Raw genomic sequence first — 14476 nt, forward strand, 5'->3', positions numbered from 1 at the left:
AACAGCGTCGCCGCGGCCTGCAATCTGGGGAACCCTCGTGCTGTCTGGCTCCTTCGAAGCTTGCCTGGCAGTTCCCGACTCAGAATTGGTTCTCTTCAGAGTTTGACTCAGACCCCTAAAGGCTGTGGAGGAGATTATTGTTTGACTACATGCCGTTTGTCTTCACGGTGGCAGCTTGGGAAGCACGAGAAGGTTGGCTGGGCCCGGGTCACAGGTAGCGCTGCCACTTCCCAGCCACGTAACTTGGTTAATTACTCAGCTAGTCTGCCCTGCTCAGCCGTTCATAACATGAGGTATACTTGTCCTGCCCATTGCGGGGTTCGGAGAGAAGAGGTAGGAAGTGCCCGGTGTCATTTCTGACACACGGGAGGTGCACAGTGAGCATGAGTGCCTGTGATCAGTTCTTCCCTTACTGGTTTGGCATGCACGTAAGGAGGTGTCGACTGCATGCAGGTTTTTGTGTGTGTGAGAATTGTGGTGAGCCCCAGTGCTAGCGCGCATGACGAGCTCGGTGGCTGAGTTGGGCATTAACTCGGGCAGGACCAGCTCGCTGGGTGTCAGGGTGGCTCGCCCCATGCTCTCCAGCGGTGGGCAGCAGTGGTAGGGGAGCTTGGGATGGCGGGGGCTCCAGGAGCTTCAGGCTTGCCCTCTTGCCTGGAGCAGCAGGGAAGTTTCCTCCTGGGACGATTGTGCAGAGGGTTAGCCCAGACTCATGAGCTGCTGGGGCCGGGGAGCATTCTCCTCTCTGATCTGAGAGGCTCGTGGCCGAGGACAAAAGGGCTGCCCCACATGTGGGGGGCAAAGGTGAGAGGGTGTGTGGGGACCCTGTGCCCAGGGCCCAGAAGGCTGGGAGGGAAGGGTGAGGGGTTTGTGGGGTTCCCCATGTCCAGAGCCCAGGAAGCTGGGAGGAAAGGATGAGGGTGTTGTGTGGGGGCCTCGGACCCAGGAGGCTGGAGGGAAGGATGAGGGTGTTGCGTGGGGGCCTCGGTGCCCAGGACCCAGGAGGCTGGAGGGAAGGGTGAGGGGTGTGTGGAGGCCCTGTGCCCAGGACCCAGGAGGCTGGACTGCAGTGTGGCTTATCAGGGTGCCCAGCAGGAATCATGGGGTTTACCTGGGAAGGAAGGTGCTGCTGAACTCATCATGCTAACTCTGCAGTGGACATGAAGCGTTTTGAGATGAGCAGAGTAAGCCTTGGCTGGTGCCAGTGGGAGGATGCATGGAATCGGCTAGTTCTCTTGGTGGATCTTTTTGTTTTGACTGTGATAATGGATTTTACCTCATTTGGTTTTTAGAATTTTATCAGTGATTTACACATTTGTGTCTCCCAGTAGCCCTTCCAGCATCCTTTGCACGCCTGACCCCAACCCCTGTCCTGTTCCTCAGCCTGAGGGAACTTCCTGGTCCCCTAAGTGGGTTGTTGCCTATGGGTGTTTCACTTACCTGCAGGGGAAGCCCATGGTGGCAGCTCAGGACACATTCTGACCCTTTGCTTTTCCTAATCTGTGCCTCATCCCACAGGCACATGGAGACAGAAATGTCACATGCTGTGGAGTTTTTCAGAGAAGCTTCCACTTGTAAGTTGAAATCATGATAGACATGGAATTTTTGCGTGATCCCTTCAGGACCTGTCTGTGCTTTGTTGTAGAACTCCAGGCCCATGTTCATCAGCGCCGTGGAGGACTGTGAGTACACCTTCGCCTGGCCCACGGCCACAGCCTGTCCCATGAAGAGCAACGAGCATGATGACTGCCAGGTCACCAACCCAAGCACAGGTGAGAGGTGGTGCCAGTCATTAACCCCAGTGCAGGTGAGAGATGGTGCCGCCACCAAACCCAGCTCATCAGGGGAGAGACCCAAGGAGAAGCTATGGGCAGCAGGCGCCCTGGGCAGAGGTATCATGGTGTGTGGGTGTGTTTGGCCTTTCTCTAGATGGGCTGCTGTGTGTTCTCCTGGCTCTCCTTCAGTGGAGGAGAGAATGCTCCCTCAGAGAATCCATCCCTCCTGTCACTCTCCTGGTGTGAGAGGTGCTCCTGGCTGGGGTTACTGACACTGCCAGCCCAGCAGCTCTAGGCTCTCCAGGGCAGGTTAGAGCTAGCCCCTGGCTGCCTTTCGGCAGCAGCGTAGTGGATTGCTGGGAGTCTCTCACCTGCCCTTGTGCTGGGCACCCAGAAAGGCACAGGCACAGTCCATTGGCAGCGAGAGGTGCACTGTGCAGGCTCTCCCCATGCCCACGAGAATCTTAGTGGCTGCTGTGGTATGGCCCAGCAGAGGGTGCTGTGAGCCACGATCTTTTCAGCTAAAGATGGGACATCTCATGGATCAAGGGACTGCCAGTCTCATGATACAGCCTGGCTGTTGGTGGAGGATTTAGGACGGGTCGTGGTGAGAAGTCACGAGTCCTGATGCTGACATAATCTGCGCGTGAGCTCGCCGATGATGAGCCTCCCAAGTCTCAGCTCCCTGGAGTCACTGTTGTCCCCATCTTCTTGCACCCTACAGGACACCTGTTCGATCTGAGCTCCTTAAGTGGCAGGGCGGGATTCACAGCTGCTTACAGCGAGAAGGGGCTGGTTTACATGAGTATCTGTGGGGAGAATGAAAACTGCCCTCCTGGCGTGGGTGAGTGCTGTGGTCTCTCGTGTGTTGTCTGACTTTCCCGTCCTCTGGGGTTGTCCTCAGCCTCTTTGCATGCCAATGGCAAAAACGATGAGCAGAGCCAGGAAGCTGAGACGCTTTTGTCTCCTGCAGCAGTCAGCCCATGTGGGGGACACATGGTCGTGTGATGGAACGAGCATTCAATGTAAAACAATGGTTCAAACCAGATTGGACACTTGAAGTTACAAGTGTTGGCTATGAAATCGATGGTCCTGACTTGCGAAAGTTCTCATCAGAAAATTGGCCATTGAGTCTGTGATTGTGTTTTCTCCGCCTTTCCCTTGTGGTGCAGGGGCCTGCTTTGGACAGACCAGGATTAGCGTGGGCAAGGCCAACAAGAGGCTGAGATACGTGGACCAGGTCCTGCAGCTGGTATACAAGGACGGGTCCCCTTGTCCCTCCAAATCCGGCCTGAGCTATAAGAGCGTGATCAGTTTCGTGTGCAGGCCTGAGGCCGGGCCAACCAATAGGCCCATGCTCATCTCCCTGGACAAGCAGACATGCACTCTCTTCTTCTCCTGGCACACGCCGCTGGCCTGCGAGCAAGCGGTGAGTTTTCAGATGGGCACGGGAGAAGCGCATGTCCAGTGCCCGGCTGCACCCGGGCCCCTTCATCAGGTTCACTTGCCCACTAGTAGATGCCCAGCTGAACTGTCCACTCCTGATCACCCCAATAATAAAGTTGACTGGAAGTGCCCAGTGCTATGTAATGAAGCATTTTGACACTTTTCTACTTTTTTTTGTTGTTATTCAGCTTTTAAATTCTTATGGATGACCTAGTGGTGATTAGGAAAATTTTTTTGTAGACTCAAAGCAGTCTTTCCTACTTAACAGATCGAATGTTCCGTGAGGAATGGAAGCTCTATTGTTGACTTGTCTCCCCTCATTCATCGCACTGGTGGTTACGAGGCTTATGATGAGAGTGAGGATGATGCCTCTGATACCAACCCTGATTTCTACATCAATATTTGTCAGCCACTAAATCCCATGCATGGAGTGCCTTGTCCTGCTGGAGCCGCTGTGTGCAAAGTTCCTATTGATGGTCCCCCCATAGTAAGTATGACAAATCCAAGTGTGGAGATAATTTTTGCAAGACTTCTAGTGATAACCTTTGCGTTGTTTCTTGCCTTCAGTGGTGAGTTGCTCAAGCATAAAAAAATGGAGAAGGTAAGTGGGACTGTGTATGTTCTGGGTCCACTACTGGAAGATTAAAGGTTTGCACATTGAACTGTTCGCTGATGATGGTAGCCAGGCATGGGAGATAACATGAATATGTGTGTAGGGACTCTACATGTCACGAGCCTCAGGGTTGACCCAAATCAAGAAGTTTTTAGGTAAAGTGACAGGAAAGCACATTGGCCTAGCCTGTTTTCTTTGTGTGAAATGCCTTGTCTTCTGTAGTTAAAACACTTTTGAAATGCAAGCAGTTTCTTTGGCAAGGAGTTATAATTAAAGGCCAGCGTACATTTGCTAATAGCTAAATATTTTGCCTTGAAAGCTTTGGTTTTATGCATTAAAAAATTATTTTGTAGAGATGGGAGTATTGCTATGTCACCCAGCCAGGCTGGCCTGAGGCTCCTGGCCTTAAGTGATCCTCTTAAAGTGCTGGGATTACAGGTGTGAGCCACAGTGCCCGCCTTGCTAGCATGTTTTAATAGAAATTTGGATCTTTAAAAATTGTCTCCATGAGTTATATTCATATTTTGTCAAATCCTTGGTATGTTTTAATACTTGAATGTATCTCACAAGTCGTCTGTATTTCTATCTCTATCATCTATTATGCTTTAAAGATGGGTCCTCTTGTAAAATATCTAGATGTCCTTGAAAAAGATGGACATTATATGTGGCAGTGATATGGGGAGATGTCAGGAGTGTGATATGGGGAGATGTCAGGAGTGTGTATGGGGAGATGTCAGGAGTGTGATATGGGGAGATGTCAGGAGTGTGTAAGGAGATCGGCCACAGTGTGAATTAGCACAGCTCCAGCTCTGTGTGAGATGGAGGCCTGCACAAGCTGAGTCTCCCCAGGAAGCTCTTTGGTAGCATGCTTTCTGACAGCGAGACGGGGATCTTCGATCGGGAATCATTGCCTGGCCACCCATTGTCAAATGTTAAAAGATGTAGAAAGTTCTTTAACTGGAGAAGGTGTGGTGCCACGTGGTCTGAACGTGCCCCACAGTGATGAATGAAGAGCACTGTAGCTGAGAACAAAATCACGGGGAAGCTGCTTACACACACACTCACACCCACATGCACACACACGCGCACGCATACACACATTCATCACATACACCGTTCCTGGCCATTCACTTTTATTTACTTTTTAAAAATAAAAAAAGTTGGGTTTTTTTTCTCATAATACTCAGACTGGTCTTTTATTTATTTGTTTATTCACTCAAAAATATCTGTTGGGCAGCCACTGTGTGCCAGGTGCTGTGCTAAGCAATAAAAATGAACAGTGAACACCACCTGTCCCATCTCCCAAGGACATAGCCAGTGGTTACTGCTGGGCCACATCAGTGGGCAGTCCCAGGGCAGCACTGGGCAGTGAGGGTGGCAGGTCAGCATGGAGGTTCCGGCCTTCCCCTGTCGGGTGGTGGGAGGACTGTGTAGCATCCTTGGAGGTTTTTCAGGTTCCGAGCTTCCCTCATCAGCTCATGGGAGGACTCTGTAGTATCCTCAGTGTGACTGGAGAGAGAGATTCCTGTTGCTTAGGATCTTTGAAAATTGAAGATACCTAGATATAGAACCAACCTTAGAACTAACGTTAGGATCAAAACGATAACCACTGACATATGGAGGTTACACAGCATCTGTCAAGCCTTCTAACTGGAGTTGGTATAAACCCAGTTTCTTTAGATGCTGCTCATTCTCAGAACCTATGAGGTCTGGTTTTTGCAATTCTGTATCAATTCTTAATTCCACTAACCTTGGGAATGGTTAATTGCCTGAAATACTGTTTGCCCTCGCTCTTTGTTTAGGATATCGGCCGGGTGGCAGGACCACCAATACTCAATCCAGTAGCAAATGAGATTTACTTGAATTTTGAAAGCAGTACTCCTTGCTTAGCGGACAAGCATTTCAACTACACCTCGCTCATCGCGTTTCACTGTAAGAGAGGCGTGAGCATGGTAAGTGTGGGCCTGTGACGATCTAGATGCTCAACTGCGAATTAGTGAGCCAAGGCTAGACAACCAGAAAGTGCATATCAGGTCCAAGGATACTCTTATTCAAAATGTCTGCCTTGGGTAAGATGGTACGCTAGTAGTATGTCTGAATAATTTAAACCACTAATTGAGGGCTGAGTGAGCTCCCCCATAGTTAACAGCATATAGAAACTTGCTGTAATTTAAAAACATAGAACACAAGTATAGAAATGACATTCAGCTTTGACTGCTGATGCATAAAAGTGTCATAACTTTTGTTTTTACTTTAACAATGACTGATTTTATTCTAACTGGGAAGTAAGAAAGACATTTGGGCAGCTATAGTTATTCAGGACATAGCCCAGAAGTTAACAAGTAACAAAAGACCCCTGGAATCAGAATAGCTACAACAAAGTGGCACCTTTTACTTATAAGGAGGTGTTGACTTCCATTTTATGTGCATTAAAAAAAGAATACCAGCTTCCATTATAATGAGTTCGGTATTGTTATAAAGAGTTTTTGAGGACGTTTTCTTTTGACCCCTACTCTGTGAGATAAATCGGTAGATTACAGCACCTATTCCACAGGGATTCAGAGTAGCTCTGCAGGGGCAGAGCCAGTTCCCAGCTCTGCACAGGGGAGCAGCTCTTTGCTCCAGGGACACAGCACCACAGCCTCTCGTCTGTGCTTCTGAAATCTGTGAAGCTCTGAAAACTTGGGGCTCTTTTGACATGAATGAACTGAGGCTGTTTGTAGTGTGGATTTGTCCCATCTAATGTGGATATTGTTATATCTAGCTGCAAAAATACTAATATGCTTGATCACAGGATCTGGGGGTGTGAGAATTGCCTCTTAAAATCCTAATAAAGATGATGGATTCCAAGGCTTATCTGACCCCTAGGAGTTGAGGTGATGGATTAGGATCTGTTGGGTGTCTTGTAATTCTGTTAAAGATATCCTTCTGATGTTTGGGCCTGGAGCACGTTTGTAAAGGGACTGTTAGACATGGGTGTGCTGACAGTGACAGAAAGTGACCTGGCAGCCGTCTGACCAGTAGGAGAGACAGTATTTGAGAAGGAGGAGAAAACAGTCCTGCTGTTTGGGGCTACTCCATAGGGGCCCAGAGCACCTCAAAGCCCTTGGATGTGTTCATGAATCTTAGAGTGTAATGACAGTCCCAGTTAGTAAGGAAACGCAGAGCTGTATTCAGTCCACCCATTGCATCTGTTTATAAGCATATTTGCGTATTTATATAGGGGTGTCTGTGTGCACCTCTGTAGATGCACACAGCATGGGGCAACCTGGACTTTGCCTTGAGGGGGGCTTCTGCGTTAAGTTCTTCGTTCTTTAAAGCACAGTCTTCACTTCTAAGACCCGCCTCATCATGAGTGATGCTCTGTTATCTCACACCACCAGCTAAAGAGTGTGGAACTATGCCTTGCTTTGACCCTGCTGCCAATGTGACAAATTGAATTAGCTAATATGATTTTAGTTAATTCTCAGCAGCTGCACATTGAGGGTGATTAGTGTTTACTTGATTTTAGAAATGAAGCATCTTATGCTGAATGTGTGTTCTAGTGTTACAGAAAGATTTTTAGAAGATTTTTCTTCCCCAACAGTTTTCATTTTCAATGGAAGTACTTTTACCACTGAATCATAGGGAAAAAGATGCTTAACATTAATTACAAGTGGAATTCCTGAGAGCTGCCTCATCTTTTTTTGTTGCTGTTGAAAGAGGGAGGGAATAAATAAAGTGATTCTAGAATACTTGGCCTATGGAGTATCTGGCCATGTGGCATCTTGCCCCTTGAATAAATGTCTCCCGTGTCTAGAGACAGTAGATTGGAGCACTTGTGAGGCAGGGTCTCAGTTTCACAGACTTCTCTCATGACATTTAAGCCCTCCCCCTTTCTTCCTTTGAACCTGTAGCACAGAACATTGAGGCTTTCTCTCTATGTAGAAGACAAGACCTGGATTCAGCCAGGGAGCTCACGGGATATGTAGGGGGCAAGGGCGGGGTGATGTCTGTGCCTTGAAGATGGCATTGGGGCTTTCAGCTGCTGTTGTCTAGCATCCTTTCCCTCTGAGAGGCCGCTATGGGTTATGCACAGCCCCTGTAGGGACGTGGTGTGTCACTGCTATCTATCCCTATGCCATGGGGTTTTTAAGACCCATGCTCTTCCTGGCAACAGGGAACGCCTAAGCTGTTAAGGACCAGCGAGTGCGACTTTGTGTTCGAATGGGAGACTCCAATCGTCTGTCCTGATGAAGTGAGGATGGAGGGCTGTACCCTGACAGATGAGCAGCTCCTCTACAGCTTCAACTTGTCCAGCCTTTCCACGAGCACCTTTAAGGTAATGCGTTCACCCTGGGTGTTGCTGGTGCAGGTGTACCAGGTGCCAGGTGCTGTGAGGCTGCCGGGAGTGTTTTGGATAATGTGGTACCTGAGAGCTGAGAGGGTGTATGTGGCCACTGGGCAGCATCTGGGGCTCTCGTAGGGCATGCCAGGTCTCAGGAAGGTTCATGGATTGTGTGGCCAACTCAGCACAGCGGACACTTGCGTTGTACCTCATGGCTCTGCACTTAAGGCTTTTTGAGGATGAAGTAACCTCATGAGGCGGGTAGTGGGACCCTTTGTATCAGACAGAGAGCAGGTGGGGCAGCCCGGAGACAGAAATGTAAGGTATCCATGGGGGCAGGGCCAGCCCCTGGGTGGCTGAAATCTACAGGGATTTAATTCCTCCAACCTGGCTGAAGATGATCAAGGCAGTCGTTTGCTGATTGTGGTAGCTGTGGGTGGAGGGAGGTAGGAGGTGCCCTGGAATTGAGAGGCACTTGGGCATGTGCCTCCACGCCATGCCAGAGCCCTGGCCTGTGCTGGGTCTGTGGGCTGTTGGTCTTACTGATGTGGTGTCATGGTCACTGGTGCCTGGGGGCCCCTGACTCCCTAAGCCTAGATATCTAGACGTTACCATGCCAGTGCCTGGACTAGGGTACAGAACCCCAGCACCTGCTGTGGCATGGTGGCTGGTGAGTGATGAGCCTGGAGTTTTGGGCCCAGGTGCCAACACCCTGGCTCCTGTGATGGAGCCCTCTGTCTAGGTACAGGTCCTCCCGACAGGTGTGCAGCAGGTGTGAGCCTTCTGGGCGATGGGTGGGCCAGGAGAGTCAGGTCCACGCTTCAGTGTGCAGCGTCGGCTCTGCTCATTCACTCACTTGGCCTGCACAATGTCTTATTACACAGGTGAGGGAGGTGGGGTGAGCCTGAGGCCCCACTGCTGGGTCCCTTCCCACTGGGCTCTGACTGGAGACGACAGCCAGAGCAGTGGCCGGCTGGCGGGGGTGGCTGAGGCCCCCAGCAGGGAGCAGGGGGAGCAAGCAAGCTGGGCCTAGGGGTTGGGGGAGGCCCCCCAGGGAAAACCTAGGGCCAAGGCGATTGCGTGGCTCTGATGCACACAGAGGAGCCTTTGCTCTTCTGCATGAACCTGCCTCCAGCACCAGCTGCAATAATGGTTCTCTCTTCACTTTGAGACCTGGGTGCTGCCACTCTACTGATGGCCATGCATGGTGTTTATCCAGGTGACTCGAGACTCGCGCACCTACAGCATTGGGGTGTGCACCGTTGCGGCCGGGCCAGAACAAGGAGGCTGTAAGGATGGAGGAGTCTGTCTGCTCTCGGGCACCAAGGGGGCATCCTTTGGACGGCTGCAATCAATGAAACTGGATTACAGGCACCAGGATGAAGCTGTCATTTTAAGTTATGTGAATGGTGATCGTTGCCCTCCAGGTAAATATTTGCAATGAGGTAAACGTCAAGCTCATAGTAAACTAGGGATTAGACATAGCAGCAGAAAGAAGCTGAGGAGTGGAGCTCCACCGTCCTATGAGTGCTGTAACACTTGGGCATGAATGTGAGCTGTTCCTCTGTACACCCCTGGTGTGAATGCTGGTGTGTGAATCACGCTGTGTTCTCTCAGTTGCCTGTTGAGTTTTGGCAGGTGAATGCCGGTTGTCACCTAGGTGCTTTAGGATGGGCGGTTTCCTTAGGGACTCCTGCTGCATTCTTAGGTGATTGTGCCTGGCAAGCACAGCTGCCACACTGGTAATGTTCTTCTTCTTTCCAGAAACTGATGAAGGCATCCCCTGTGTCTTCCCCTTCATATTCAACGGGAAGAGCTACGAGGAGTGCATCATAGAGAGCAGGGCGAAGCTGTGGTGTAGCACAACTGCGGACTACGACAGAGACCACGAGTGGGGCTTCTGCAGACACTGTGAGTAGGACAGCTCCGTGTCCCCATATGGCCTGGGGCCTTGATACTCTCAAGGCTCGATTCACACTGAGACCTTTGTGGATGCCCCAGTCAATGGCAGGAATTCTCTTGCATAAAATATTTTCTTACTCGGGCTGTTTCCCACAGAGAAACATTTGAATTGCTCTGTGGGATTGCTGGGTAACCGTATCTACAGACCGCAGTAGAGCTGCCCTGAAATGCTGTGCTGGGTGGCTGGCTAGGCCCACTCACTAGTTGGAGGGCCTTGTGTCCACATACCAGGTTTTAGCCCTGGTGGTTCAGATTATGCCTCAGCAAAATGAATGCCTGCCATGGGTCTTCAGGATTCTGAAGCTAGTGAGGATTCTGGTAAACCAGGCGACTCATTTATTGACTTTCTGCCATGTGGCAGCCCAGGTGGGGATGGAGGTTTCTTGGTGAGCCATACCCAGTGCCTCGTCCCTGCAGTGCTCAGGAAGTTTCATGAGAGGAGCCAACTGCTGTGACTTGTGTCTACGGACCGTGAGATGAGAGAAATGCATGAAAAATTACTAATTTTCAGCCGGGCACGGTGGCTCACGCCTGTAATCCCATCACTTTGGGAGGCTGAGGTGGGTGGATCACGAGGTCAGGAGATCGAGACCATCCTGGCTAGCATGGTGAAACCCCGTCTCTGCTAAAAATACAAAAAAAAAATTAGCTGGGCGTGGTGGCGGGCACCTGTAGTCCCAGCTACTGGGGAGGCTGAGGCAGGAGAATGGTGTGAACCCGGGAGGCGGAGCTTGCAGTGAGCCGAGATCGCACCACTGCACTCCAGCCTGGGCGACAGAGCGAGACTCCGTCTCAAAAAAAAAAGAAAAGAAAAATTACTAATTTTCATAAATGTCCAGTATCGGGAGAACCAGCCCCCAATTTTTCAACGTAGGTTCTTTTCTATTTCCCTAAGTGTTGGCCGGTCTGAGAAATAAGGGGAAAGAGTACAAAAGAGAGAAATTTTTTTTTTTTTTTTTTTTTTGAGACGGAGTCTCGCTCTGTCGCCCAGACTGGAGTGCAGTGGCAAAGAGAGAAATTTTAAAGCTGGGTGTCTGGGGGAGAAATCACATGTCGGCAGGTTCTCTGATGCCCCCTGAGCCGCAAAACCAGCAAGTTTTTATTAGCAATTTTCAAAGGGGAGGGAGTATACGAATAGGGTGTGGGTCACGGAGATCATATGCTTCAAGGGCAACAAAAGATCACAAGGCAGAAGGTCAGGGAGGGATCACAAGGTCAGGGCAAAACTAGAATCACTGATGAACTTCCATGTCCCGCTGTGCACGCATTGTCATTGATAAACATCTTAACAGGGTTCAAGAGCAGAGAACCGGTCTGACTAGAATTCGCCAGGCTGGAATTTCCTAATCCTAGCAAGCTTGAGGGCGCTGCAGGTGGCCAGAGCGTGTTTCATCCCTTATCTGCAACTGCATAAGGCAGACACCCCCAGAGCGGCCATTTAAGAGGCCTCCCTGCCTTCCCCCTGGGGAATGCATTCTTTTCCCAGGGCTGTTAATCATTAATATTCCTTACTGGGGAAAGAATTCAGCGATGTTTCTCATACCCGTTTTTGGTAATAAGAGAAATATGGCTCTGTCCTGCCTGGCCCACAGTCAGCCAGACTTTAAGGTTATCTCCCTTGTTCCCTGAAAATCGCTGTTATCCTGTTCTTAAGGTGCCCAGATTTCATATTGTTCAAACACATGCTTTACGAACAATTTGTGCAGTTAACGCAATCATCACAGGGTCCTGAGGCGACATAGGCGACATACATCCTCAGCTTACGAAGATGATGGGATTAAGAGATTAAAGACAGGCATAGGAAATTATAATATTGATTGGGGAAGTGATAAATGTCCATGAAATCTTCACAATTTATGTTCTTCTGTCACGGCTTTAGCAGGTCCCTCCGTTTGGGGTCCCTGACTTCCCGCAACAGTCTAAGGACCAAAATGGGATGTATTAAGGAACCAAAGATGTTAAATTTACAAAGGATTACTATAGTTTTGTTTCGAGGCTTATTTTGACAAAACATTATTCCCTATTTTCTGAATCACACTTGTGTTTTCAAGTACTTGTAGGTATTGTATTATTATCTTAAAATTTTTTTTTTGAGACGGAGTTTTGCTCTTGTTGCCCAGACTAGAGTGCAGTGGTGCAATCTTGGCTTACTGCAAGCTCCACCTTCTGATTTCAAGTGATTCTCCTGCCTCAGCCTCCCAAGTAGCTGGGATTACAGGGGCCCGCCACCTCACCCAGCTAATTTTTTTGTATTTTTGGTAGAGATGGCATTTCGCCATGTTGGTCAGGCTGGTCTCCAACTGCTGACCTCATGATCCACCCACCTCGGCCTCCCAGAGTGCTGGGATTACAGGCAAGAGCCACCGTGCCTGGCTATCTTAATTTTTTTCATGATCATTAGTAGATTGGTCAAATATTGAATACCTGTCCGAGGAATTATCTAGGGCTGTGGGGTTATTAAGAAGTACGGTGAAAGGCTGTGTGCCAAGGAGCTGGGTCTATTTGGAGTCAGGAGACACATGAGTGAATCAACATGAGATGTGGCCAGGGCAGCACGTGGGGCGTTGCCAGATGGTGGATGGAGTCTGCAGGTGCTCCTGAGGCAGCATGGGGAAAGCCTGCAGGAACACGCCCTGGTGCAGGCCTTGGTCTGACGTTCTCCCGCCTCTGCTCCCCAGCAAACAGCTACCGGACGTCCAGCATCATATTTAAGTGTGATGAAGATGAGGACATTGGGAGGCCACAAGTCTTCAGTGAAGTGCGCGGGTGTGATGTGACATTTGAGTGGAAAACAAAAGTTGTCTGCCCTCCAAAGAAGATGGAGTGCAAATTCATCCAGAAACACAAAACCTACGACCTGCGGCTGCTCTCCTCTCTCACCGGGTCCTGGTCCCTGGTCCATGATGGAGTCTCGTGAGTGCCTTCCCATCCACCCGCGGCGCCACACCCTCCGCAGGCGAACTTCAGACTGCTTGACGATGGTTGGCTCTTTGGGGTTCTTAAGATGGGAATGCCACGCCCATGTGAGGCTGATGGTGGTTGAGTTGTGACTGTTCCTGGAAGCAGCCCGCAGTGTCAGTCCTGGCACAGAGGGTGGTTCTGAGGTCAGAGTGGGGGCAGGAGCTTTGGTGACCGGAAACGGAACCTCTGGAGCCAGAAGAACCTGGGCTGACTGAGTTAGGCTGGGTTCGATTTGCATCTGTGTGTAGCTCAGGTTATGGGAGACGTGTGGGTTTTCTCGAGTCTTTGGCAGGAGCTCCTTAGGCTTTGCTGGCTGGGGTCAACCCATGGTCCTGACCACTCTGCGTGGGGAGCGCCCTCTTGGCCAGGCGCTCCTGCAAGATGTCACTGAGGAGCAGGGGCATGGACTCAGAGGGTTTAAGTGGCTCTAAGTAAGGTGGGAAACTTGCCAGGATTCTAGCCACTGCCTCTCCCAGCCCCAGAGCCCTTCTTTCTACTGTACCACGCTGTGTCCAGGGTGGCCGCAGGTGTGCATATTCCACTCCAAGTATGCCTGGTTGGTAAGCTCCCTTCTTCATTGAAGACTTCCTTTTGCCCTTTTTTTTTTTTAATTGGAAAAGCTATTTTAGTGCTACATTCAGTGATGGAATGGAGCCCTTAGTTATCAGAACCTTTGTCTGAACGTAAAGTGAAGAGCCCTCCTGTGTCAGGGCAGAGATGTCACTTGCATGCCTTTTTCCTGCCCCTTTGTGTCGTTTTCTAGGTACTATATAAATCTGTGCCAGAAAATATATAAAGGGCCCCTGGGCTGCTCTGAAAGGGCCAGCATTTGCAGAAGGACCACAACTGGTGACGTCCAGGTCCTGGGACTCGTTCACACGCAGAAGCTGGGTGTCATAGGTAAGGCCTGTGGGTCCTGGTCCCTGGTTCAAGGAGCGGCATCTGAACCGGGAAGGTGAGGGTGTTCTCAGGATGGCAAGGAGAGTGAGCATATGCTTTGGTGGAAACCTCCAGATACGATTGCCTGTCACTGTCGCACAGGCATTTTGGCTCTCCTGGAACATTAAAATAAGTGCTGCTTGTATTATGTGAGACTGCAGGTCCTAGTCTGTGTGTTTAGAGGGATTGGGCCATCTTGGGAAAGTGTGTCTATCCAGGAGGAAGTCTCAGAATGTTCAGAGTTCTTCTGAAGTTCATGTTCTAGCTGTAGATCAAGTGCCTAAATTGGCATAGACACACATGTTTATTTAGGAAAGCCAGACAGTTGCATGAGGACTTGGTACAGGTAGTTCAGGGGTACATCTTTGTAAAATGTCTTAACAATTTTGAAAATGATAACGATGCTTTTTAATGGGAAATTGATATTGTAGTTGGTTGGTGAGTGAAAGTTGT

The 14476-nt window shown here is 49.8% G+C and overlaps 1 protein-coding gene across 1 annotated transcript in view; it reads left to right on the forward strand.

Moving 5' to 3' along the window:
• Positions 1-14476, forward strand: part of IGF2R (insulin like growth factor 2 receptor) — a 133928-nt gene that overhangs the window by 99477 nt on the left and 19975 nt on the right. The window contains exons 32-41 of the mRNA XM_032161901.2: positions 1646-1772; positions 2500-2619; positions 2948-3204; positions 3490-3708; positions 5637-5786; positions 7994-8155; positions 9381-9588; positions 9926-10072; positions 12802-13036; positions 13848-13984. Of these exons, the coding sequence (XP_032017792.1) occupies positions 1646-1772; positions 2500-2619; positions 2948-3204; positions 3490-3708; positions 5637-5786; positions 7994-8155; positions 9381-9588; positions 9926-10072; positions 12802-13036; positions 13848-13984 (1762 nt within the window). The remainder of the gene's footprint in view (positions 1-1645; positions 1773-2499; positions 2620-2947; positions 3205-3489; positions 3709-5636; positions 5787-7993; positions 8156-9380; positions 9589-9925; positions 10073-12801; positions 13037-13847; positions 13985-14476) is intronic.

This window comes from Hylobates moloch, unplaced genomic scaffold (assembly GCF_009828535.3).
Source record: "Hylobates moloch isolate HMO894 unplaced genomic scaffold, HMol_V3 SCAFFOLD_2, whole genome shotgun sequence".
Lineage (NCBI taxonomy): Eukaryota > Metazoa > Chordata > Mammalia > Primates > Hylobatidae > Hylobates > Hylobates moloch.